The sequence below is a fragment of the Haliotis rufescens genome, unplaced genomic scaffold (genome assembly GCF_023055435.1).
Source record: "Haliotis rufescens isolate VD_foot unplaced genomic scaffold, xgHalRufe1.0.p SCAF_4, whole genome shotgun sequence".
Taxonomy (NCBI): Eukaryota; Metazoa; Mollusca; class Gastropoda; order Lepetellida; family Haliotidae; genus Haliotis; species Haliotis rufescens.
This window is the reverse complement of record NW_025964112.1, coordinates 8477412-8498663: the sequence shown is the minus strand read 5'-3', so window position 1 is coordinate 8498663 and position 21252 is coordinate 8477412. Positions and strand designations below refer to the sequence as shown.

At 39.1% G+C, this 21252-nt stretch overlaps 2 protein-coding genes across 4 annotated transcripts; one reads left to right on the top strand and one right to left on the bottom strand.

The window, feature by feature from the left end:
* The first annotated feature begins 19 nt into the window (after window positions 1-19).
* LOC124135847 (gamma-glutamylaminecyclotransferase-like) lies at window positions 20-6429 on the top strand. 2 transcript variants are annotated; one of them, XM_046501469.2, is made up of 3 exons: window positions 20-388; window positions 2416-2669; window positions 6146-6429. In XM_046501469.2, exons 1-3 carry the CDS (start codon window positions 185-187, stop codon window positions 6174-6176), a joined length of 489 nt encoding a protein of 162 aa, XP_046357425.2. In that variant the 5' UTR covers window positions 20-184; the 3' UTR covers window positions 6177-6429. The 2 variants fall into 2 exon arrangements, with proteins under 2 accessions (XP_046357425.2, XP_046357423.2); XM_046501467.2 differs by lacking the exon at window positions 6146-6429 and having other exon boundaries at window positions 21-388; window positions 2416-2983.
* Window positions 6430-10115: 3686 nt separating this feature from the next.
* Window positions 10116-21219, bottom strand: LOC124135848 (protein CDV3 homolog). 2 transcript variants are annotated; one of them, XM_046501470.2, is made up of 5 exons: window positions 20893-21219; window positions 18895-18974; window positions 16491-16615; window positions 15041-15284; window positions 10116-14100 (listed from the first exon to the last, which is right to left on the bottom strand). In XM_046501470.2, exons 1-5 carry the CDS (start codon window positions 21091-21093, stop codon window positions 14001-14003), a joined length of 750 nt encoding a protein of 249 aa, XP_046357426.1. In that variant the 5' UTR covers window positions 21094-21219; the 3' UTR covers window positions 10116-14000. The 2 variants fall into 2 exon arrangements, with proteins under 2 accessions (XP_046357426.1, XP_046357427.1); XM_046501471.2 differs by having other exon boundaries at window positions 20899-21219.
* Window positions 21220-21252: the final 33 nt, after the last annotated feature.

Sequence of the window (21252 nt, the reverse complement as noted above, 5' to 3'; positions counted from 1 at the left end):
TTTAAACAGCGAAGGGAGAGCACTCTAAACTATGTGACCGCTGATAAAGTGGAATCGTTTGGTTTGTCAGCCTTGACAGAAGACGCTTATTGTAAATTTGCATAATGTAGATAGTTGACCCACTTTTCAGCTGGTTTAAACGCGCAGTCATCGTCATAGCGATAAGCTTTCGCATGTCCCAACGATGGCACAGTCCAAATGCAGATTGATGACCATGTTTGTCTATGGAACATTGCAAAAAGGACAACCCAACCATGCGCTGATGATGAATACAAACAACGGTGAAGCCAAATTTATTGGAAGAGGGCGTACAACGAAGAAGTACCCGTTGGTGATTGCATCCGAATATAACATACCATTCCTGTTGTATAAAGAAGGTCATGGGAAGGTATGTAGTCTCGGTTGTGTAACTGAACAGTACTATGTGACATAGGAAAATGACATGGTTCTAATGCTTGTCGTAAGCGGCGACTAACGGGATCGGTGGTCAGGCTCGCAGACGTGGTTGATGCATGTCATCGATCCCAATTGCGTGGATCGATGCTCATGATGTCAGTCACTGGATTCTCTGGTCCAGACTCGATTATTTACAGACTGCCGTCATATAGCTGAGTGAAGCGTTAAACAACAACAAAAAATATTAAAAAATGATTTTGTAATTATGATTTTCATCCACGTATACGTACATATAATTATTTGTATTGTTTGATCAACTGTTGCGATAGTTGCTACTATATATATATATATATAGCTGGAATATTGCTGGGTGCGGCATAAAACAACAAACCAACCAACCAACTTTTTCAAACAAAAAGGTACTACTTTGGACCTTTGTTTGGGGACTCATAATTTACTATAGGCTGGGGGGTAGTAGTCATAAAACATATTACATTAAATGGGGGGGTGTTTTATTGATAATTTATTTTGATGAAATCTTCTTAATCAGATTTATTGTCGCTGAAGTAAGTAAGAATATATTTCATGAAAAATGAAACAAATGAAAATGATTATATTATTACTGCATAGATTTCTTTTAAGCATTAGACACATTTTTTGGAAGTTATGCACTGAACATTTTTAATAAGTTGTTTTGCTTTGTCGTTTATATTTCTCAAAATGTCATCTCTCAGCATCAATAAATGACTATAATCAAGTGCTCATGTATAAACCTTTAGTGATACTGCCGTTTTTGTGTGTGATGTTAGGATGTCAAACATGTGTCTTCGGGAAGTCTACAGAAATTTCTGTTATTACTTCATCATTAAATACTAGTAAGACAAGTCCTTTCTTCAATCACAAATTCACATGTCTGGGGTAAACTAGCTACAGTGCAAAACTATTGAGGTCCCAAGGGGAATAAGCAGGTATCCAATTATATATACCGTATTTGACGTAAAAGGCGCCCCGCTCTAATAAGCGCCCACCTCGAGATTTGCTAATATATTGGCTAGTGAACAATCCTAATTAGCACCCCTTCCGACCCCTATTAGCATATAATACGCACTTGTGTGATATATGCAACCTTTATTATTGGCAATTAAATTCTAGAAAAATATATCTGTCGTACATAAACATTTCAGGCTGTCAGCATAAACCACGAAATTTATCTTTCAACTCTGTTTTTTTTTCACCACAATAATATTCTAATGAGAGCACCCTGGGCGCTTATTACGTCAAATATGGTAATCATGATAATCCCATATCTCTTTAATATTGTCTCTAAAATATGCTCACTGAATTCTGACCAGATTTCAGACATGGCACTGTGCCATATTAAAAATGCCATTTTGTCTAAATCCAGGGACAATAAATTATATTGAAAACTATCAAGAGAAAGCAATCAATACCCAATGTGAATGATAACATTTGAGTAAATACTCTATGACATAAATCATCTGGAGCCCTGAGTTTAAACATATTTTTTCAACATGTGATAAAACAGTGATAATACAGTTACAGTGTATAGTTTTAGGGATGTGTATGATTTTGTATATGCTTGTCGTGAGAGGCGACTAACAGGATCAGGTGATCAGGCTCGCGGACTTTGTTGATGCATGTCATCGTATCCCAATTGCATGGATCGATGCTCATGATATCAGTCACTGGATTGTCTGATCAAGACTCAATTATTTATGGACCGCAGTCATATAGCATGAATATTGCTGAGTGCAGCGTTAAACAAAAAATGATTTTGTAATTATGAATTTCACTCATGTATGAACATACTAATATTTATATTGTTTGATCAACTGTTGCGACATTTGCTACCAACACAACGTAACAGCAGCTGGTATGAATGTACTCAGTTTGCATGCCACAGGTTGGCATTATGTTATTTGTTCATCAGAACATATTTATATATACAAATTGCATTTCATATTTTGGCATTATATTGTTACTAGTATTGTTCTTCAGAACATTCAGGGTGAAATCTATGAAGTTGATGAACAGATGCTTGCCAAACTGGATGAACTGGAAGATCATCCCAATTTCTATGAACGAGAGCTGACTACCATCGATGTGACGCAGAATGGCAAGGGTGACCAGTTGTCAACCGAAAAAGAGTGCTGGTGTTACTTCTTGAAGAAATACAAGCCCAGGATGTTAGACCTACCCTATCTGGAGAGTTACGACTCTAAGGGAGATCATGGCCTAAAATATGTAGAAAGGTGCGACCGAGTTGATGTCACCCACCGTGCCAAGAATGACGTGTACCAAGAATAAGTCAACACAAAACTAGTCGAGGATATTAAGTTGTACACAATACTAGAGGTGATACGTATCATGATGCATAGGTAATAATATGATACATATCGATGTACACATATTTACGCCAAATTGCATGGAAACTTTTTGACTTCAGATCATATCCTTGCATCAAAACTTACGATGCACTGGTGCACCGATGTATCGTTTCACCCTACACAATACTTTTGAGTACTCTTTCCAATGTTTTATTCCTTAATAAAAAATTACTGTCCTAGTCATGATAATTGTCAAGTAATCATGGTAACAGAACACATTTTTTCGTTTCAATTACTGAGGATAATGTTAATTGTGATTAACTAGTAGTTTGACAGAACAGGCATTGTCTGTGTGCTATATACAAGTCAGGTGTTTATGCTTGTATATATTCAAGAAATAAGTTTATATGTGACCCACCAGGAGAAATGGGAGATTATGGGTGCTAGGATACAATAGTGCTCTGACGTCATAAAGACTCTTTGACATCAACTTACTTCAGTGAAGATCGCCATGTGTGATGTCATGTATCTCTGAAACAAATATGAACTGAAGCTTGTGAATTGTTTGTTTGTGTTTTATTTTTGTTTTCTATCATATAACAAAAAGTCAAAATGTGGTTTTTCACCCATAAGGTCCCTTATCTCATGGTTGGTCACACATATGTTCAAGTTGATTCCTATGTTGAAACACTAGGGGGGGCGGTCGGGTAGCCTAGTGGTTAAAGCGTTCGCTCGTCACGCCGAAGACCCGGGTTCGATTCCCGACATGGGTACAATGTGTGAAGCCCATTTCTGGTGTCCCCCGCCGTGATATTGCTGGAATAATGCTAAAAGCGGCGTAAAATCAAACTTACTCACTCACTCACTGAAACACTAGGTTAACCAAGAAATTGGTACCTACAGAACTAAATTGAGAACCCGTAAATAATCACACAAGATCAATGAATATATAACAAAGTATATTGAAACACATAGGATTAGGTTCACAATCACAATAAAATGAAATGGTTTAAATATGTGGCTGAAGCAAGATATTATAACAGGCCCTATCATATAAATTGGTGCACTCAAAAATGTCCAGAATTTGTCACAGTCGAATCTGTTGAATGAGGCATGTGTTCCCTACTTGATTCCAGGAAACAGTGCAATCTCATTCAAATCAGATCTTAGTTCTCGCTACCGCTAAACAAAGATCTGACGACATCCCATTACGCTTCGAAACATATTTTGACAAATTCTCGATTACAAATATGAAACCTGACCAAAAGAACACTCTGGAATGGCTAATAGATGGTCTAGATTGTATGGATTCAGTCATTAAACCCGTAACTATCGTTCATTCAGAGTTAAAGTTTTCGAGGCTGCATGATCGGAAATCACATTCCGACTGTCACTTTCATAATCTGGTAAGTGATGCTCTGATTGGTCGGATGAAAGGTCGTTCTGACGTGACCCCTGTTGGGATGTCCTCAGATTTTTGTTTAGCGGTAGCGAGAACTGAGGTCTGATTTTAATGAGATTGGGAAACAGTGTTGGAAGCAGGCAATAAGTCAGATAGGTATCCCGTCCACACTGAGCAAACTGATAAGAAGCATGTCTGGTCATAAAGGAGGCCTCAAATCTTCCTCATCTCACTCTTATATAGGTGCAACACGCCTTCTACCTTGAAGTGTTTTGAATTATGTGGTGAATCATCTACCTGAGGCAAGGGAGTTAACTGACTATAAAAGTCAAGTTTCCAGTCTTGCTGAATCTGATTGGTCAATAGGAGGGACATAGAAGGGCCATGACTCATAATAGCCACTGGTGGCACTATGATGGAGCCTGGAAACACCAGCCTTGTTCGGCAAGGGTGGAAAGTGGACTTTTATAGTCAGCTAACTCCATTGCCTTGGGAAGGTGGTTGTGAATCAACAACTGTTCACATTATACCGGGAGGGTAATCGAGTCATCAAGCGCTGGGACAGAGTTTGGACCATAAACAACCGCAACAAGGGGAAGTAACTCCAAACTACTAACTGCTAGGTCACCACCAAATCTCAATATTGTAGTGTACGAGCGCTGCCATCAAGTTGCTGCTACTGAAAACATCAGAAATGATGTAACAGTAGCGACGGCTATTCTCCACTTCAAGAGAAGAAACTTTGAACATAGTGAAAACTATATTTAAACGGGACAGTTTCAAGGATCAAATGGTTTACATAACAGATTTTATTACATTTGTTTTATGAGCATAACATACATATTGCCATTACACATGCATGATTATCAACATTGCATGTATGTGCTGGTCCCATCAACTGACTCTAGAAAGTGCATCTGCAATTACATTGTATTTGTCCCTGATATGTTTGATCTATTGTTAAACAACCACAACTAAGGGAGGTAAATCCAAACAGCTGGCAGTCAGGGTCACCACGAAAGCTGGATATTGTACAAGAGCCTAAATGAAATTGCTGCCTCTTACAATCATCAGGAATAAACTTCCGCTGTCACAAAGCAAATGTTGTACACTTGCCAATCTCAGGAATAAAAAGAACATATATTTGTTTGACAGTCAGACAATGGCACCTTTTGTTTTTAGACTATCATTTTCATTGAGATGGTCTTCAGAGTAGGTCAAGATACGACATGCAACTTGAACACAACAGAATTGGTGTTTGTAGTGTGGGGATGTCCCATGTCACCAGCCTTACCATCTACACTATAACTAAAAAGTAACAATCCTCGATTACCCAGTGTGTTGTATTTCCATTCGAATGTGATAAAAACCCTGGGCCACCATAGCTTTGTTTTGAATTGACATCACCACCTTTATCGTAGTCTCTATTTTTGCACAGAATTTTTTTTTTTTTTTTAATATGCACATATTTATTCAAATAAAAGGGAATTTTACATTCAAAAGTGATACAAATTGTTATCATCTGCACTTTTGGACAAGGGATAAAAAAAAATAACAGATACTAGAAAGAAATGGCGTGTCAGTGGTGCACAGAAATTATCTTGTTTGTGAAAGTTATTGATTTGAAAGATATTTTTCAGTTTTCTGCCTTTCAAATTGGGCTTAAGACGATGCAATGGTTGCCCAGACCCCTATTACCTGACTCTGCCTGGGTACCTGCTGTAGGTCTCAAGAGTTGGGTACAAAATGTCCCATTGGGAATTGTTTGAGACATATAGAGTGGATAATTGAGCATGTATCAGTAACTGTGATTAAATCTTTCGAATTTAACAATTAACAATTTTGTTGACCAGTTTCAGAGTTATTCATAGTCATGATCCAATGCTATTCAGCTGCAGGTATATTAACCTACCTTTGCCAGTTAGTATGCAAATCTTGGTCTAACAGCATGACCAAAAAACCCAAGCCCAAGCTGAAGTTTATTTTTTCTTCATTTCAGTGAGGATTTATCCGACCCTGAGTGTATATGACTGACGTGAAGAAGTGAGATAGAACAACACTACTGTATCCATCTGTGTACAATGACACCCTCTCAAACACTGCCCACCATATACTCACAACAAAAGGAAATGAGACTACTCTGCCCTGGAATCTCCACAATGTCTAATTACCACAGCCTTTGAAAGAGTGAGTGAGTGAGTTGGGTTTAACGCTGCTTTTAACAATATTCCAGTAATATCGCGGCATGTCAGCTTAATGTGGGAGGAAAGCCCGAAGTGATGCAGGTCTCAGACGTTTAACACTTCGGTGAAACCCACGAGCACGGGTATGGTACTGGCAAACCTAGAAACATAATCGGAGCGAACCGGGATTCGAACCCACAATCATAAGTTACTGGCGTGCCCAAGGGACGCAACTCTGCACAGCGAATCGCAGCGCCATAGACGACTGGGCCACCTGTGCCCCTGCCTGTGAAAGAATTGTGGAATTATGTTCATGACTTTAATATGGAGAAGAGCCAAATACATGAATTGGATGATTCTCATCTCCCTCCAGGTGTGACCTGACATGCACAGTGTCACATCTGTGTGTAATCAGTGAACATCAGTGTGGGTGTGCATGAAAGGAACAATGTGACATGCCAATAATGTACAATTCTGGTATTCAGTATGGTGTGCCATGTGAAATAGGTGCACTATATTATGTTGGAATATTCACAGCCTCTTTATCTCGAGTCTCCTATTTCAGTAAACCTACTCCATCTCGGATCTAGGCTTTAGTGTAGGTTTACTGAAATTTGAGCCCCGACCATATTGAGGATGTTATATTCATAAATCAGCATGCATTATCATGAGCAAAGAAAGTTGGACAAAATGCGGATAAGGTTCCTGAGATTATTTCACTTATATATAGACATACATGCACACGTGTGGTGTGTGGTGTGTGGATGCATTGATTAATCTGGACTAATGCTGGTTACAGTCCTCGGAGACAAATACCTTGCTGTATCCCTTAATGTTCAGTGAGAGGCAGGGCAACAACAAGTACCATCTTTTAATGTGTTGGCATGATGACTACTGACCTTCCATTCCCTCTGAGCAGGCACCCTGTCCACTAGAAGCAGTCATGAGCAAAGGTTTTGGTTTGGTTTGTTGTTTAAAGCCACACTCAGCAATATTCCAGCTATATGAAGACAGTTCAGTGATTAATATCATGAGCATCGATCTACGCAATTAAGATTGATGACATGCATCAAGCATGTGTTGCTGAAGACCAAATCTAACCCGTATCTTCACGGGTCTCATGAGCAAAGGATATAGGAGGGAAAGTTGTACTTTGTCCAGGGGAACATTTAGGATCTTTGTTAATAGAATGGTGTATAACATACACACCTGTAAAATGTTAAGCACTTTTTAATACATATTTGTATATTTGTAAGCCATTTGTTTTTAATCATATCTTTTTAAAAGTTTTAATGACTTAGTCTACTTGTTGTTCATGTTGTAACATCCTCATATTGAAATACAGAAACCGAAATTGATAATCTAATAACATGTTTTGTGGCCAGTTCTTTGGGTACCCTTTCTGTTGCACCTCTGCTTTTTTTATTTTGTTCAAAGCTATACCACGGTCGCCCATCAATTATCGAGTCAGGACTAGAAAATGTAGTTATTGGTATTATGAGCAGTGTCATCAGAAAATGATGTCACGCAATCAACCAAGTCACAGAGCCTGACATCTGATCAATTTGGTTGCTTCTTTTTACCAGCATAGGTTGCTGGGGACTAATTTAGCCCGGAATCCCCAGTGTACTTTCAACCATCTCGGGGACCAGTGTTCTAGTACCAACTATCTATCAGGGAATGATGGTATAATACAGTCATAAACCACAGGAGTCCGTATCTAAAAATAGACGCCCTCATGCATATTCATGACCATCTCCACACACGAGCCCTGCATAAACCCAGAGTAATGAGTTGGTCGTGTTTCCAAAACATCATGGTAGTAAGGACATATAGAGAATCTCACCCGAACATCTTTTTATATCTAATATATCTGCATGAGTTGATAAAAGTTTCAAAATCTGAGGCTTTAAATGGTTATCGAGTGTTGATATTTCATACTAAAAGACCCTAGTGTGAGATTCTATGATCATCCAATATAATTCTCCCAACTTTAGTTTGAATGGTGGCACGGGTGGCCCAGTGGCGTCCATTGGGCACGCCAGAAACCTATGATTGTGGGTTCGAATCCAGGTTTGCCCCGATTATGTTTCTAGGTTTGTCAGCACCATACCCGTGCTCGTGGGTTTCACCGAAGTGGTAAACGTCAGAGACCTGCATCACTTTGGGCTGTTCTCCTACATTAAGCTGACACGCCGCAATATAACTGAAATAATGTTAAAAGCGGCATTAAACCTGACTCACTCAGTCTGAACAGTAATAGCTAGTGCCACGAGTGTAAAAAGTACAGCTATTCAGCAGAGAGTTTAGTGTCATCTATGTAACTGATGACATATCCAAGCGATATCTTCTGTGGTGGCCAGTTTTGCATGATAAATGGAAATAAAGCTTAGCTTTTTGCCATGATACCAAACAAAGTTTGAAGACCTGCTGCAGTGTCTCCGAATGGATGCTTTTGTTGCAGAATATGGTGGTAAGTTGCTTCGAGTTTGCTACTTTCATGAGCGAGCGAGAGAGTTCGGTAGTCAGATTGTATATGATGTGTTGGATTTATGTGGGAGGAAGGCCCATACCAAAATCAGGATGAATCTGAGATGCCCCCATGTCATTCGACCCATAAAGATCCAGGTTTGAACTTCAGCACTATGTCATCGAATCCCTATTGCAGAGATCGATGCTCATGATTTCAATCACTGGATGTCTGGTCCAGACTTGATTATTTACAGACTGCCGTCATGTAGCTGGAATATTGCCAAGTGTGGCATTAAACCACAAAGGTGAAGGTTGTTTCATAACACTATTCCAGCTTCATCATGGAAACATGTTAATCCGGAATCCTGACCCAGACAATGGAGTACTTGACTTCCTAAGCTACGATCCATGGTGACAAGGTCATAAGTATTTACATTAATGTCCTCATTAGTCGGTTCTTGCAAGCACCATTTTATTATTCATAACTAACACGTGACAAACACAAAAACATATTTCGGTCTTACAAATGGTGCCACGGCACTGTAGCTCACCTGTTAATTTAGTCACCAGTTCACAAGGTCAACAAAGACATCCATTTACATTGATACTCAACTATTTCCTGCATACACACAAGGCTTACAAACCTAATGAAGAAACAAAAACATGCCGACGTTCAGTTTCTTTAGTCCAGAAATTTCAGCCAAATGTTACTGAGCCAAATATGCATTGTGAAAGGAGTCAAGTGCATGGTCAAAACACAAAGGTCAAAAATTTTGTCAAGCCAAAAAAACAGAACCTATGTGTTGAGTTCAACTTCTAATTAAACAAGTACCAGCTTTCATTACATTTTATACAAACACAAAAGTGCTAAGTGATGGTCATAAATAGGTTTCTAAATATTGTCCAACATCTTGAACATTCCAGAAATTGGGGGTGTCATAGTTTGTGGGAACAAGCATGTTTCAGCTTCAATGGTCAACTGGTTTAGAAGAAACTGATGGACAAACAGGCCATGATTTTAGCTAACCTGACTTCAGTTGAGCATAAAATGAAAAATTGTTTGAGTGAGTTTGGTTTTACACCGCTTTTAGCAATATTCCAGCAATATCACAGCAGGGGAAACCAGAAATAGGCTTCACACACTGTACCCATGTCGGCATTAGAAATCGGGTCTTCGGCGTAACGAGCGAACGCTTTAACCACTAGGCTACCCGACCGCCCTACTGATGTTTGAAACTTGGGGTTTCATGGGATTCCTTCAGTGACTCATTTGAAGTCAAGCATACAGAATCAACACAATAATTACAAAAGAAATACAAGTTCCAAGACGTTTATTGAGGCAACCAGGTACATACCAAAGCACACAAGTAGCAACTGACGTATCTACAATCTACAGTCACCATTTCCTCAGTGTAACCTTGCATCATGTTCTCCAGACAAACAAAGTACATACCACAATGTAAACAAGATGTCAATACTTGCCAACTACATGTATATTTCTGTAAGTAGTCGACATTCAAATTTTAACTCAAGCAAATCTATATTTCAGTAACTGGTATGCTAGAAAGATATATTATCAGCTTCAGAAAGAGTTTCAAACATACAAGGCTTACATGAGAAACAGACATACGTTTAATGTTGCATGAAGTGAAGATCTCAGTAACAGAAGAAAATAAATTGAAACTTTGGATCATTCTCTATGCAGGTGTGAAATGTGCATGCTTGGCTGCAACAATGGCTGTGGTTGACTATACCCCATTTGGGCTGCTGGGTAAAAACATTCAAGATTAGGTTTTCTTGAAGTTTCTACCCAAATTTTAGCATAAAACATGTATGACTCCTTTTAGCAATTTTCCCCATTTGCTGGTCAGACAAACACAAGAACAAACCACAGTTGTGTTGAAGTAGGTCATTTCCAATGACAACTGATTTGCTATCAAAATACAGTGTAGCACAGACTTGAAAACATGGCAACAGCTGCTGAGACCATTTATACAAATGAACAAAACACTATCAATGTGAATAATTATTTGCACATCAGTAAACCCCATCTAATTTGTACATATGAAAGTAAAATAACAAGGGTTATGCAAAGTCCTTTGAAGCTTCCAGAAACATGCTGATGTGCAGCAATAAACTATTCAGATAGAAGGATGATTTCAGCTACAATGTTGACCTACACTATTCTGACTGCTTATGAAATGTTACTGTTCTTGGTTTACTGGACCATTCACATCCTTGTCACTGACCAAGGCATTTTGGTGGCTTTCTGATACACACAGCTTTGTGGCTGCCTGAACTAAAACAGAACACAGCCCTCTCCATCTTCTGTAGTTTGATTAGGTCAGATTTTATTAAGATACCAGTCAAACTAGTTGCATCCATGCAAAAATTTCTTGAGAAGTCTGTCACTGCTCAAACTCAATTTGATGAGAGTTACTTCCCTCGTCAATGCTTAATGTCCTGTTCTCTTGAACTTGCAAATGTGAAGATCCGTCATCAATTCTGAAGTACTCGTCTTGTTCATCATACACAAATCAAGAGATTATACGGACCTAAGCTATGTGTAATCATAAACATCTTTTCTTACATTCAAACACATCAATAGAGACATTCACTAACATCCAGACTTGGGTCACATTACCTAGGTGTTGGCCTGTAGGAGTTTCCCAGACCAAGTGGACCATTCAAGTCCCATTCACGCTGCATTACCCATGGCATGTCACACATGAAGAGGTTCAGATGGCCTTCTGTACCAGGTGTACAGGGCACATGTAGAGCCATATAGGTTTGACTTGAACGGTACTGCACAGCTTGTATCGCAGAAGCATATTCCCCAGCAGGTTGTCAAAATACAATACGGTGTTACAAATTACTGCAAATGTTCCATTCTTTCCAACAGGGTTCTCTTTTTCTTTTTTATATATCTTAAAGGGAACCAAGACTCCGTCTAACTGACACTTCAGAGTCCAGAGTCCCCCTTTAATACCTGTCACTTGAATACTCCAAGGACTGACATCAGTGATGTGTGTGCGATACATTTGCTGAAACTGCTGAATGACAAACAATTTTAAAATGATGTATAAACAAAAATACAACCCCTGTAGTGCTCTTCTTTTAGAGGTAATGTGTTTTGCATGTTGTCTTCCACCTGAGCAAGCAGTTGAACAAAATGTGTTCGCTTACAAATTAAAAATATGCTTTAATCATCAAGTGCTGTTAACAATATTTCAGTCAAATGGTAATGTTAGTTTAATGTTGGAGGAAAGCCCAAAGCAGCACATTCATAAATGTCTGGAATATTGGACACCCGCAAGCTGACAGGTGACAAGCTGAGTGATAAGGAGCATTATCAGGCAAAAGGCTGATACCGGCAGCTAAGGGACACAGCTCTTCACAGAAAGTTTAGTCACTGTAGGGTCACCTGTCCCTTAAGTGGAAGTCAGTACTTTGTAGACAAGAGAAAAATAAAATTCATAGAACAACAGGACTCATCAATATGGAAACTACAGAACCAATGTTACGAAGAAGGATGCAAATAGCCAGAGTCACTTTGTCTAAAGTTAAAAGTATCCTAAGGGAAAGTAGAATTTAGATCTTAGGGAATGTCCCTATATGTTCTCACTATTTGGCCTAATAAACGTTTATGGGTAAGTTACATCTCCTGCCTGGATGTCTCACCCTAACACTGTCCCATCAACCAACATTGGACTATGCAACCGATATAACAAAGTTATACACAAAACACGACAAGACACTGTCGAACATAAGGTTTACTTTACCCAGTTGACTGATTGTCTTTTATACATGCTAGCTATGAGATTACAGTCAGGGATTGCTTTGACATTGGTGGCCTCGAGTCTCCAGGAATAAAAGATAACACGGCAGAAATAAAACAAACATCCAGATTCAAATGCTTTAACTGATCGTTTCAGGTAAAACATTCCCAATGATTCAAAAATATTTGTGATATTTTTTTCATTTTTTATGCATACTAATTAAAATTAAAACACACCAATTGCATCAAAGACAACTTTAGAAAACCGGAAAACATTTTCACATAATTATAATGTGTCTCCAAGCATTAGTAACTACTAAACAAGAATGCTGACTTGACACCATAGGCAGGTCAGTGATGAGAATCAACATTGCCAATTTTCATATATACAAACATCCATGTGATATACTATGAAGAGCTTGAGCAGCTTGGCCCCAATAATATTAATAACCCAGGTTTAACTAACTCTCACAAGCGGGGCTGGTACATAACAGCTTAGCTTAACAATTGCCTTTGTACAATATGTATACGCGGCCCCATTGAACTAGTTACTTGTCATATGGCATTGCCACCTTCATTTGTACACAATAGTCAGCATGCCGATTGGATGCAGGTTATCAGGTGTTTTTTTACAACTCAACATCCTCCATCATGTCTCTGAACCCTTAAATAAATTCAGCAACATTCTCAGTATGTTACACATTCGAGTCAAAATTGACTTTAAAAACCCACTAGTAATTCATTTAGGGCCTCAGTTGAATATGATGCACCCTAAGGTACAATACACAGAAATATAGAAACAATAATTACCAAAACAATTATTTCACTTTCTTAAATTCATATCATTTGCATGCTATAGTCGATTCACTAGGACAGTTGTCGCCTCAGTCCATTGTAACTCCAGCGGCTGCATACGTCGCCCTAACATGTCCGAGGATCCCATCACTGCCAACAGCATGATGGGTGCAAGTCCAACAAGACACACTTTGAAGGAAACTCCTTACATATAACATGTATAACACATCATAATATACCAAGGAATCTAACCAGTTTAGGTCAATAGCTCAAATTCAATAACATATCAAGTAAACACAATTAGGCCATAACATATAAGTTTCAGATGTTCAATCCTATGGTACTCTTACAGGGATCAAAAGCATTACATATATGGTTGTAACCTAGTTTTCATAAAAACAAAATAAAAGATGTCAAGGGAATTAAATAATTACTGAATACCTGAAAACTTATTTATCATGGCCGAAACAATGTCCCTCACTCCATTAAAGGAGTAGAGACCAAGGTCATCACATAGCAACCATGTGAGTAGCACTTTGAAAACAAAACATATCTCATAATATATGTATGTATATATAATATTTATATATAAAACTGTATTTGACAAAAGAGGTGGCCTAGAGTGTTTAGTCTTGGAGTGCTGCAAACTTGTTTTCCAGAGATAGCTGCATTCCCCGTTTACTCCCTGGATGCTCGTAGTTGGCTTCTTGAGCATCCTGGAATCCACTGAAAGAAAATAATTCTTACTGTAACTGTTGATGTATTTCCTGTTTCGCGAATCACAAGGAGTGAGTGAGTGAGTGAGTACGGTTTTACGCCGCTTTTTGCAATATTCCAGCAATATCACGGCGGGGGACATCAGTAATGGGCTTCACACATTGTACCCATGTCGGGAATCGAACCCGGGTCTTCGGCGTGACGAGCGAACGCTTTAACCGCTAGGCTACCTGACCGCCCCCAAATCACAAGGACATGTAACCATGGTACAGATAGAACGACAAAAAGTAACATGCATCTTAAAAGCATCTTTTGTAGCCTCAATATGAATAGTCTTGACACACTTCAGCTCAAGTTGAGAGGTATGGCACATCCCACAGCATATCAGCCTTATGTGGGAGTAAACACCAAAATGACAGACGCTCTAGATGTTTAAGACAAGTGAACAGGCACAGGTATGGTGCTGAGAGACCAAGGATGATAATAGGTCGCATTGAACCCCAGATCATGTGTCATTTAAAAAAAGACTGAGTGAGTAAGTTGGGTTTATGCTGTTTTGAACAGTATTTCAGTTATGTCATCTTTATATGGGAAGAAAGCCCTAAGTGAAGCAGGTCTCAGGCATTTACCACTTTGGTGAATCCCAGAAGCATGTGGATGGTGCTGACAAACCTAGAAACCTAATCAGGGTAAACCGGGATTCAAACCCACAATAAAACGTTTCTGACATGCCCAAGTGATGCAACTTTGGACAGCTAACTGTGGATTGGCAACCTGTGCCCCGAATACTAATACAAAGAGCCACAATTGCATGAAACAAATAACTAAACATAATAAATAAATATTATTGCTTAGACGCTTCAATTAATGACTGAACCAAATAATTCACCACACATACTGTATTGTTCTAAGATGTAGCGGGTTTGTCAGTTCAAGGGAGGTAACTTACTCATTCCTTCCACCTCCAAGAGTTGGGAAATCCACTTCACTCTTGATATTGGGAGCTTCCTTTTTCCGCCTGATAGCTTGTGCACTACTTGCAGAACTTGAGCCCCCACCACCGGAAGACCGTGCACCAGGAGGGACATATTTACCGGTTGTTTTGACAGGAGCCTCTTCTTTAGGCTTCGGTGGCTGAGGAGCAGGCTCGGGTTGGGCCCCGCCTCCTAGCATTGGGGCTGTGCCAGGAGCTACTGCAATAGAACATACACGATGATTCACATGGGGGTTAATGCTATCTTATCTTAGAAGATACTAGACATTACTATTTCTGATTGTTTCTTAACTTCACAATCGGCAATATTCCAGGTAAATGATAGTGGTCTGTGAATAATTGAGCCTGGACCAGACAACCTATCTTCCCAAGGCAAGGGAGTTAGTTAATTGATTATAAAAGTCCAGTTTCCACCCTTTTCGAACTAGACTAGAATTATGGAGTTATATTTTGGCAGGACCAGCAAGTCTATGCTTAGTCCAATCAAAATCGTGTAATGAAACCAACATACAGTTCGTAAACTGCCATGCAGATTTCGGTCAATATTGGATATCGACCCATTGGTCAATAGGAGGGACATAGAAGGGATATAACTCAAAATAGCCACTGGTGGCGCTACAATCCAACCCAGGTATTCCGGCCTAGCTTGGCAAGGTTGTTTCAGACCTTTACAGTCATTTATCTCCCTTGCCTCAGGAAGATGCAGACAACCCAGAGACTGACATCACAAGCAGCGATATATACGCAATTGGGATATGACGACTTGCAGCCTCAAGCATGGGTTACTGAAAAACAAATCAGGATATTGATCCACATTCAGGTCTACTGTTGGAGTCTGACATCCTGGTAATGTTTCACACTGACAACCGAAACAATTACACCATCTTTGATACTTTGACAGGGACACAAGGTACCGGTACAAGTCATTTCTTACTAGTCACCAGCGGTAACATAAAAGAGAACAAAGACATTCTCCATTACTGCTTTACTGGACACTATGTTTGGTCCATCTCTTTTCAGACTTTAACAATGTCATTGTCATTGCTTATTGCTAAAATAACACTTTTTATTTGTTAACAAAGCCTGTCCATAAAGCTAATCAATTATTTGGACTACCAAGGTAGCGAGGGATTCATTGAAATATTATTTGACATGACCTCATCAGATTAAATGGCCTCACTTTCTGTCCAGCATATCCTGTTATCATTGCATGATGGCGCACAACCAACTTGGTCACACACCCAAATCTTGAAAGCTTCAAATACAAGGAACAATAGCACTCAACATTTGCCCAGGACCACATTTTTTTACTAAAGATCTCTTTATGATGTCCTTCAGTAGTTCATGATGCTGCTGACAAACCTCCACTAGGTGTCAGGCATGAAGCCGTGAGGAAGCAACCTACCTTGCGGTTGACCCGATGAGGACACAGCCCATGGTCCAGAGGCTGCACCCTGTCTGTCCTTGGGTTCTCCATCTTCCCCTTCTTCCATCTCCTCGGCCTCCTCACGCTCATCCTCCTCCTCCTTGCTGTTAACAGAGCCAAGGTAATACTGGGCATTGACACAAGGCCATACGGGGGTCACGGCCCTAATCAAGGAGTCAGCCAGGACCTTTCAACAAGTTCCTGATTAGACACCAGTGAAAGTAAGGCAATGGTTTCTTTCTTTGTTGTTTAACGCCGCACTCAGGCAATGAAAGATGCCGGAAGGAAGGGTTGAAGGAAGAAAGGAAAGAAGGGATGAAGGAAGGAAGAAAGGAAGGATGAAGGGTGGTTGGTTTGTTGTTTAACGCCGCACTCAGCAATATTCCAGCTATATGACGGCGGTCTGTAAATAATCGAGTCTGGACCAGACAATCCAGTGATTGATATCATGAGCATCAATCCACTCATTTGGGATCGATGACATGCATCAACCAAGTCAGCAAGCCTGACCACCCGATCCCGTTAGTCGCCTTTTACGGCAAGCATAGTCACCTTTTACGGCAAGCATGGGTTGCTGAAGACCTATTCTACCCCGGAATCTTCACGGGTCGAAGGGATGAAGGGAGGAAGGAAGGAAGGAGGGAAGGAGGGAAGGAAGGAAGGGTTTTTTATGTTCAAATTTGGGATTCTTGATTTCAGAGGTTTTTTAACATTGTATTTTAGCATTGGATAAATGTAAAACTAAGCCGTTAAGCCTTATCTTTATTGGTCCTGTTATTCAAATAGCTACTCTTGATAAATCCTAGATGTCATTGAAGTTTAAGGTGTCTTACAGTAAATTACACCACCATACACTGCTGCATTCCATATTATAGTTATTAAAGTTGCCTGTTGTAAACCAGTGGTCACTATTAGGAGTAATGTTTCAAAACATCAATTCTCAAATAAACCATCATGACCATGGTAACCAAATATGCTGTTAGACAGATAAAAGGAATGTGTATCAGCTGATCGCAAAATTTACCGACAGTTACATTCAGTAAAACATCAGTATACTACCATTCATTAGGTTTTAAATGATTTACAGGGATCGTGATAATACAGGTTTTCAAGTTAAAAAACCCAAATGTAAAGAAACATTGGACATCCAATAAAAATAAAAACCCAAAGGTAAAATGCCAAAAAGTTCTTTGGAGAGATTAGTGAGCCTTAATTAGTATCAACTACAATCAGTAATCAGTCTCATCAATCAGTAGTGCACTAACATTGTCACAGCTTACAGATCCTCAATTGTTTCCGTGGTTTTCGGACATGTGTTGCCAAAATTAATCACCAGACCAACCCTGATCTGAATTATCAATTGTCTTGTTGTCTGCGTACGTTCATTACACATTTCAAGCAATGTAATTTGCTTAAGTTGACATGTCATTTATTGAAAAGGCGCCGATGAGATGACTGGAAGGCAACGCCTGAAACATTCCAGTTTCCAAGGAATATGCCACAATGCTGCAAAACTTGTTCCTTCTATTCATGAAAATCCAAGTTCATATAGTTGACAGTTTAAGTTTCCTAGTTGATAAGAATTTGAGTACCAAACACCCACAAGCTCTAGCACTGAGAACATGGTGGATGTAATGTAGATATAAGAAATATAAGAAAAGTAGGGGAAACCAAAATGGCAGATAAGGTTCTGCGAGTGAACAACTACATATAACAAATTTCAGCAATCCCTTGTAATCACATTACCATGTTTTACTGGCTACAAGTGATGTATATCAAGCTCAGCCATCGATATGTGAAAAATATACTGATGCACAATGAAATCGCATATTCAACTTTACTTCGAAGGACAAGAAAATGACTTGCATGAAAAAGAATGATGAATGCATAATAAAATGACATTGTTCACTACTAGCATCACATGCCTAATGCACAGAACTTAATTTGACTTTTGTGGCCATTTTGTGAAATATTACAAAAACTTGAACGTGCATGTTCACTGTTTCAGTATATTTGAATGGCAACCCTAATACCAAGATGTACTACCATATCCCCTTATCATACACCTTAATGGTTTGGGTTTGGTTTGTTGTTTAACGCTGCACTCTGCAATATTCTAGCTATATGCAATGGTCTGTAAATAATCGAGTCTGAAACCAGACAATCCAGTGATTGACAACACGAGCATCGATCCACGCAGTTGGGACCGATGCCATGCCGTCATACCCGATCCCGTTAGTTGCCTTTTACGACAAGCGTAGTCGCCTTTTACTGCAAGCATGTGTTGCTGAAGAACTATTCCACCCCGGATCTTCACGGGCCCCACCTTAATGGAATGAAACATATAAAATACAGTCTATAAAAATAGGTCAATAACACTAACGTTATCTGTAGATTTTGTATCCTTAAGCCACTGTAATCTTTTTCAGTTTCATCTTGAAAGTCTATCCATTCTTCATCATCCTGCAATGAAAAGGGGATCAACATTAGTATAACAGTATGAGTATTGTCAACAATAGTGTCGAAGAATAATTTGGCATCAGGTCAGGGGGACCCCCAATAATTAATTATAAGGGTCCTTGCTGGCAATATGAGGTGTAGTGAAATGATATGGTGTAATGTACTGTACATTTGGACAATTACTTTAGAGCCTGGAATGAAACAATGATCACGTGGACAGTGGTCATGACTCATGGACAAAAAACACACACCATAACTGCTCTAATACAATAGTAGGTATAATGAATATTATTATGTGTCTTTTGGGATGCAGTACATTTTTTCCTCCTTAGTCTACCTGTGTGCGTACTGGACACACATTTGTGCATCTTGTAAAACCCTGTTGCATGATCATGAATACCGTATTTGACGTAATAAGCGCCCACGGGGATATTTGCTAATATTATTGGCTAGTGAACAATCCCAATTGGCACCCCTTCCGATTGATCAATGTACACAAGACTCATTTTTTCGCACTCGTGTGTTATATGCACCCTTAATCATGGGCAATCTGTCGTACATAAACATTTCAGGCTGTCAGCATAAACCTCGAAATTTATCTTTCAACTGTTTTTTTCACCAAAATAATATTCTAATAAGAGCCCCCTATTTCTAATTTTGAGAACGCCCTGGGTGCTTATTACGTAGAATACGGTAATAATTTTATGTTCTTCAGCATGTTCAGTGAAAACAAATTACCAGTACCCAGAAGCAGTGTTTGAAAGTAAGTCGGTTCCTAGGGTCGACTGCTACAGTATGGAATAAATCGCTTCCTAATATGTTGCATATTTTCAAAGATGTTACCAGTTTTATTCATCATTTGAACACAGGTTGCATATTAACAATATATATATGAAGAAATGACTGGTTGAAATTTAAAATATAGATGACAATTACAGATGGTAAGTTACCAACTGTGTACTCACTAATATCGTCATATCACATTCTGTAACCTCTAAGCCCTCTCCTACCAGCACCAAAATGTATTGACTTGGAAGGTACACTGGTATATGTAATTAGGAATGATTTAATGCTGCTTTCAACAATACTCCTGCACTACCACAGGAGGGGGATCAGCTTTAAGCTTTTGGTATAATGCCGAATGGGATTGAACCCCCTACCTTCGCTCTCCGGGCGGTGTGTTGAAAGTGAAAGTAATATGAGGACTCGGGTATCATCCTTCAAACATGTTAAAAACTAAATGTGTTACAGTTAGCATGGCTATAGATTCATCATGTGTTATCTATGTTATTGGAACCAGCACATTCTCAACACAATCAACACATGCAAAAAGCAAATGTGGTAGTTTGATTCAGCAGTGTTCAGTGAACAGAGGTATTTTGTTAGTTATAATTCCCAAGCAGTTTTAGAAATTAACTTGCAAACACTATGCTATATTGACAATCAAAATATTTAATTTTGCATTGACCCCAATATTTCCAAATTCAATGCTACTTTTATTAACATATACCATGATATACGAAGTAATTTGGTTTGGGTTCCATTTTGCAAACTTGATATCACCTAATCTCATAACCAACGCTGCTTCTTTCTGTTATTTTTTTTTTATCTTAAGTTTCAATGGTTTGCCATATTGTTTTCAGTCATAATCATGATAATCATGTTTGTTACAAATACTTGAAATTCATCATAGTCTTCTGAAGAACAAAACTATATTAAAACAAATCGAGAAAAAAATCATAATGATAATGAGTGATGATGACAATCATAAGAATGTCAGGATGGCAATATTGTTTGCAAATAAACCTGTGACCAACTGTTGTCCCCAAGTTGGGGCATGAAATAACCATATGGAAGGCTGGCCAGCTTGGTTTGCAGGCAACTAAAATAACACTCATCCAAGCAGAATATAATTAAGAACCTCTACTTTTCTCGTCGACCCCTGCGAAGTATTGGAAGAAGTCTGGCTCTTCTCCTTGTCCCTTTTTTTCCTCTCCTTTTTAGGTTTCGATTCATCCGTCTTTTCCAGAACGTCCCCAACAGCGGGTATTATTTTTGCCTTGGATTTCTTTTTACTTTTGTCTTTCTTAGCAAAGAAGTCGTCAAGACTTGCTTCTGCCATCTTTAGTTCTTAGTCTATACACACAAAAATAGGAATATGATGTACTGTTTCTGCCAAAATCGGCGAATAGAATCGGAAAACTGTCGACCATGCGGCCTGCCGACTCCATGCGCAATTCTCACGTGACAGGACCGCAGTTAATGCAGTTCCGGTCTAAAT

Coding starts and splice junctions, on each gene's coding strand:
- LOC124135848 (XM_046501470.2), bottom strand. CDS start 21,093: ATGGCAGAAGCAAGTCTTGACGACTTCTTTGCTAAGAAAGACAAAAGT. Junction 18,975..20,892: donor GGTCGACGAGAAAAGTAGAG/GTTCTTAATTAT, acceptor TTTTCATTGCAG/GATGATGAAGAATGGATAGA. Junction 15,285..16,490: donor CTCATCGGGTCAACCGCAAG/GTAGGTTGCTTC, acceptor GTTCTATTGCAG/TAGCTCCTGGCACAGCCCCA.
- LOC124135847 (XM_046501467.2), top strand. CDS start 185: ATGGCACAGTCCAAATGCAGATTGATGACCATGTTTGTCTATGGAACA. Junction 389..2,415: donor ATAAAGAAGGTCATGGGAAG/GTATGTAGTCTC, acceptor ATTGTTCTTCAG/AACATTCAGGGTGAAATCTA.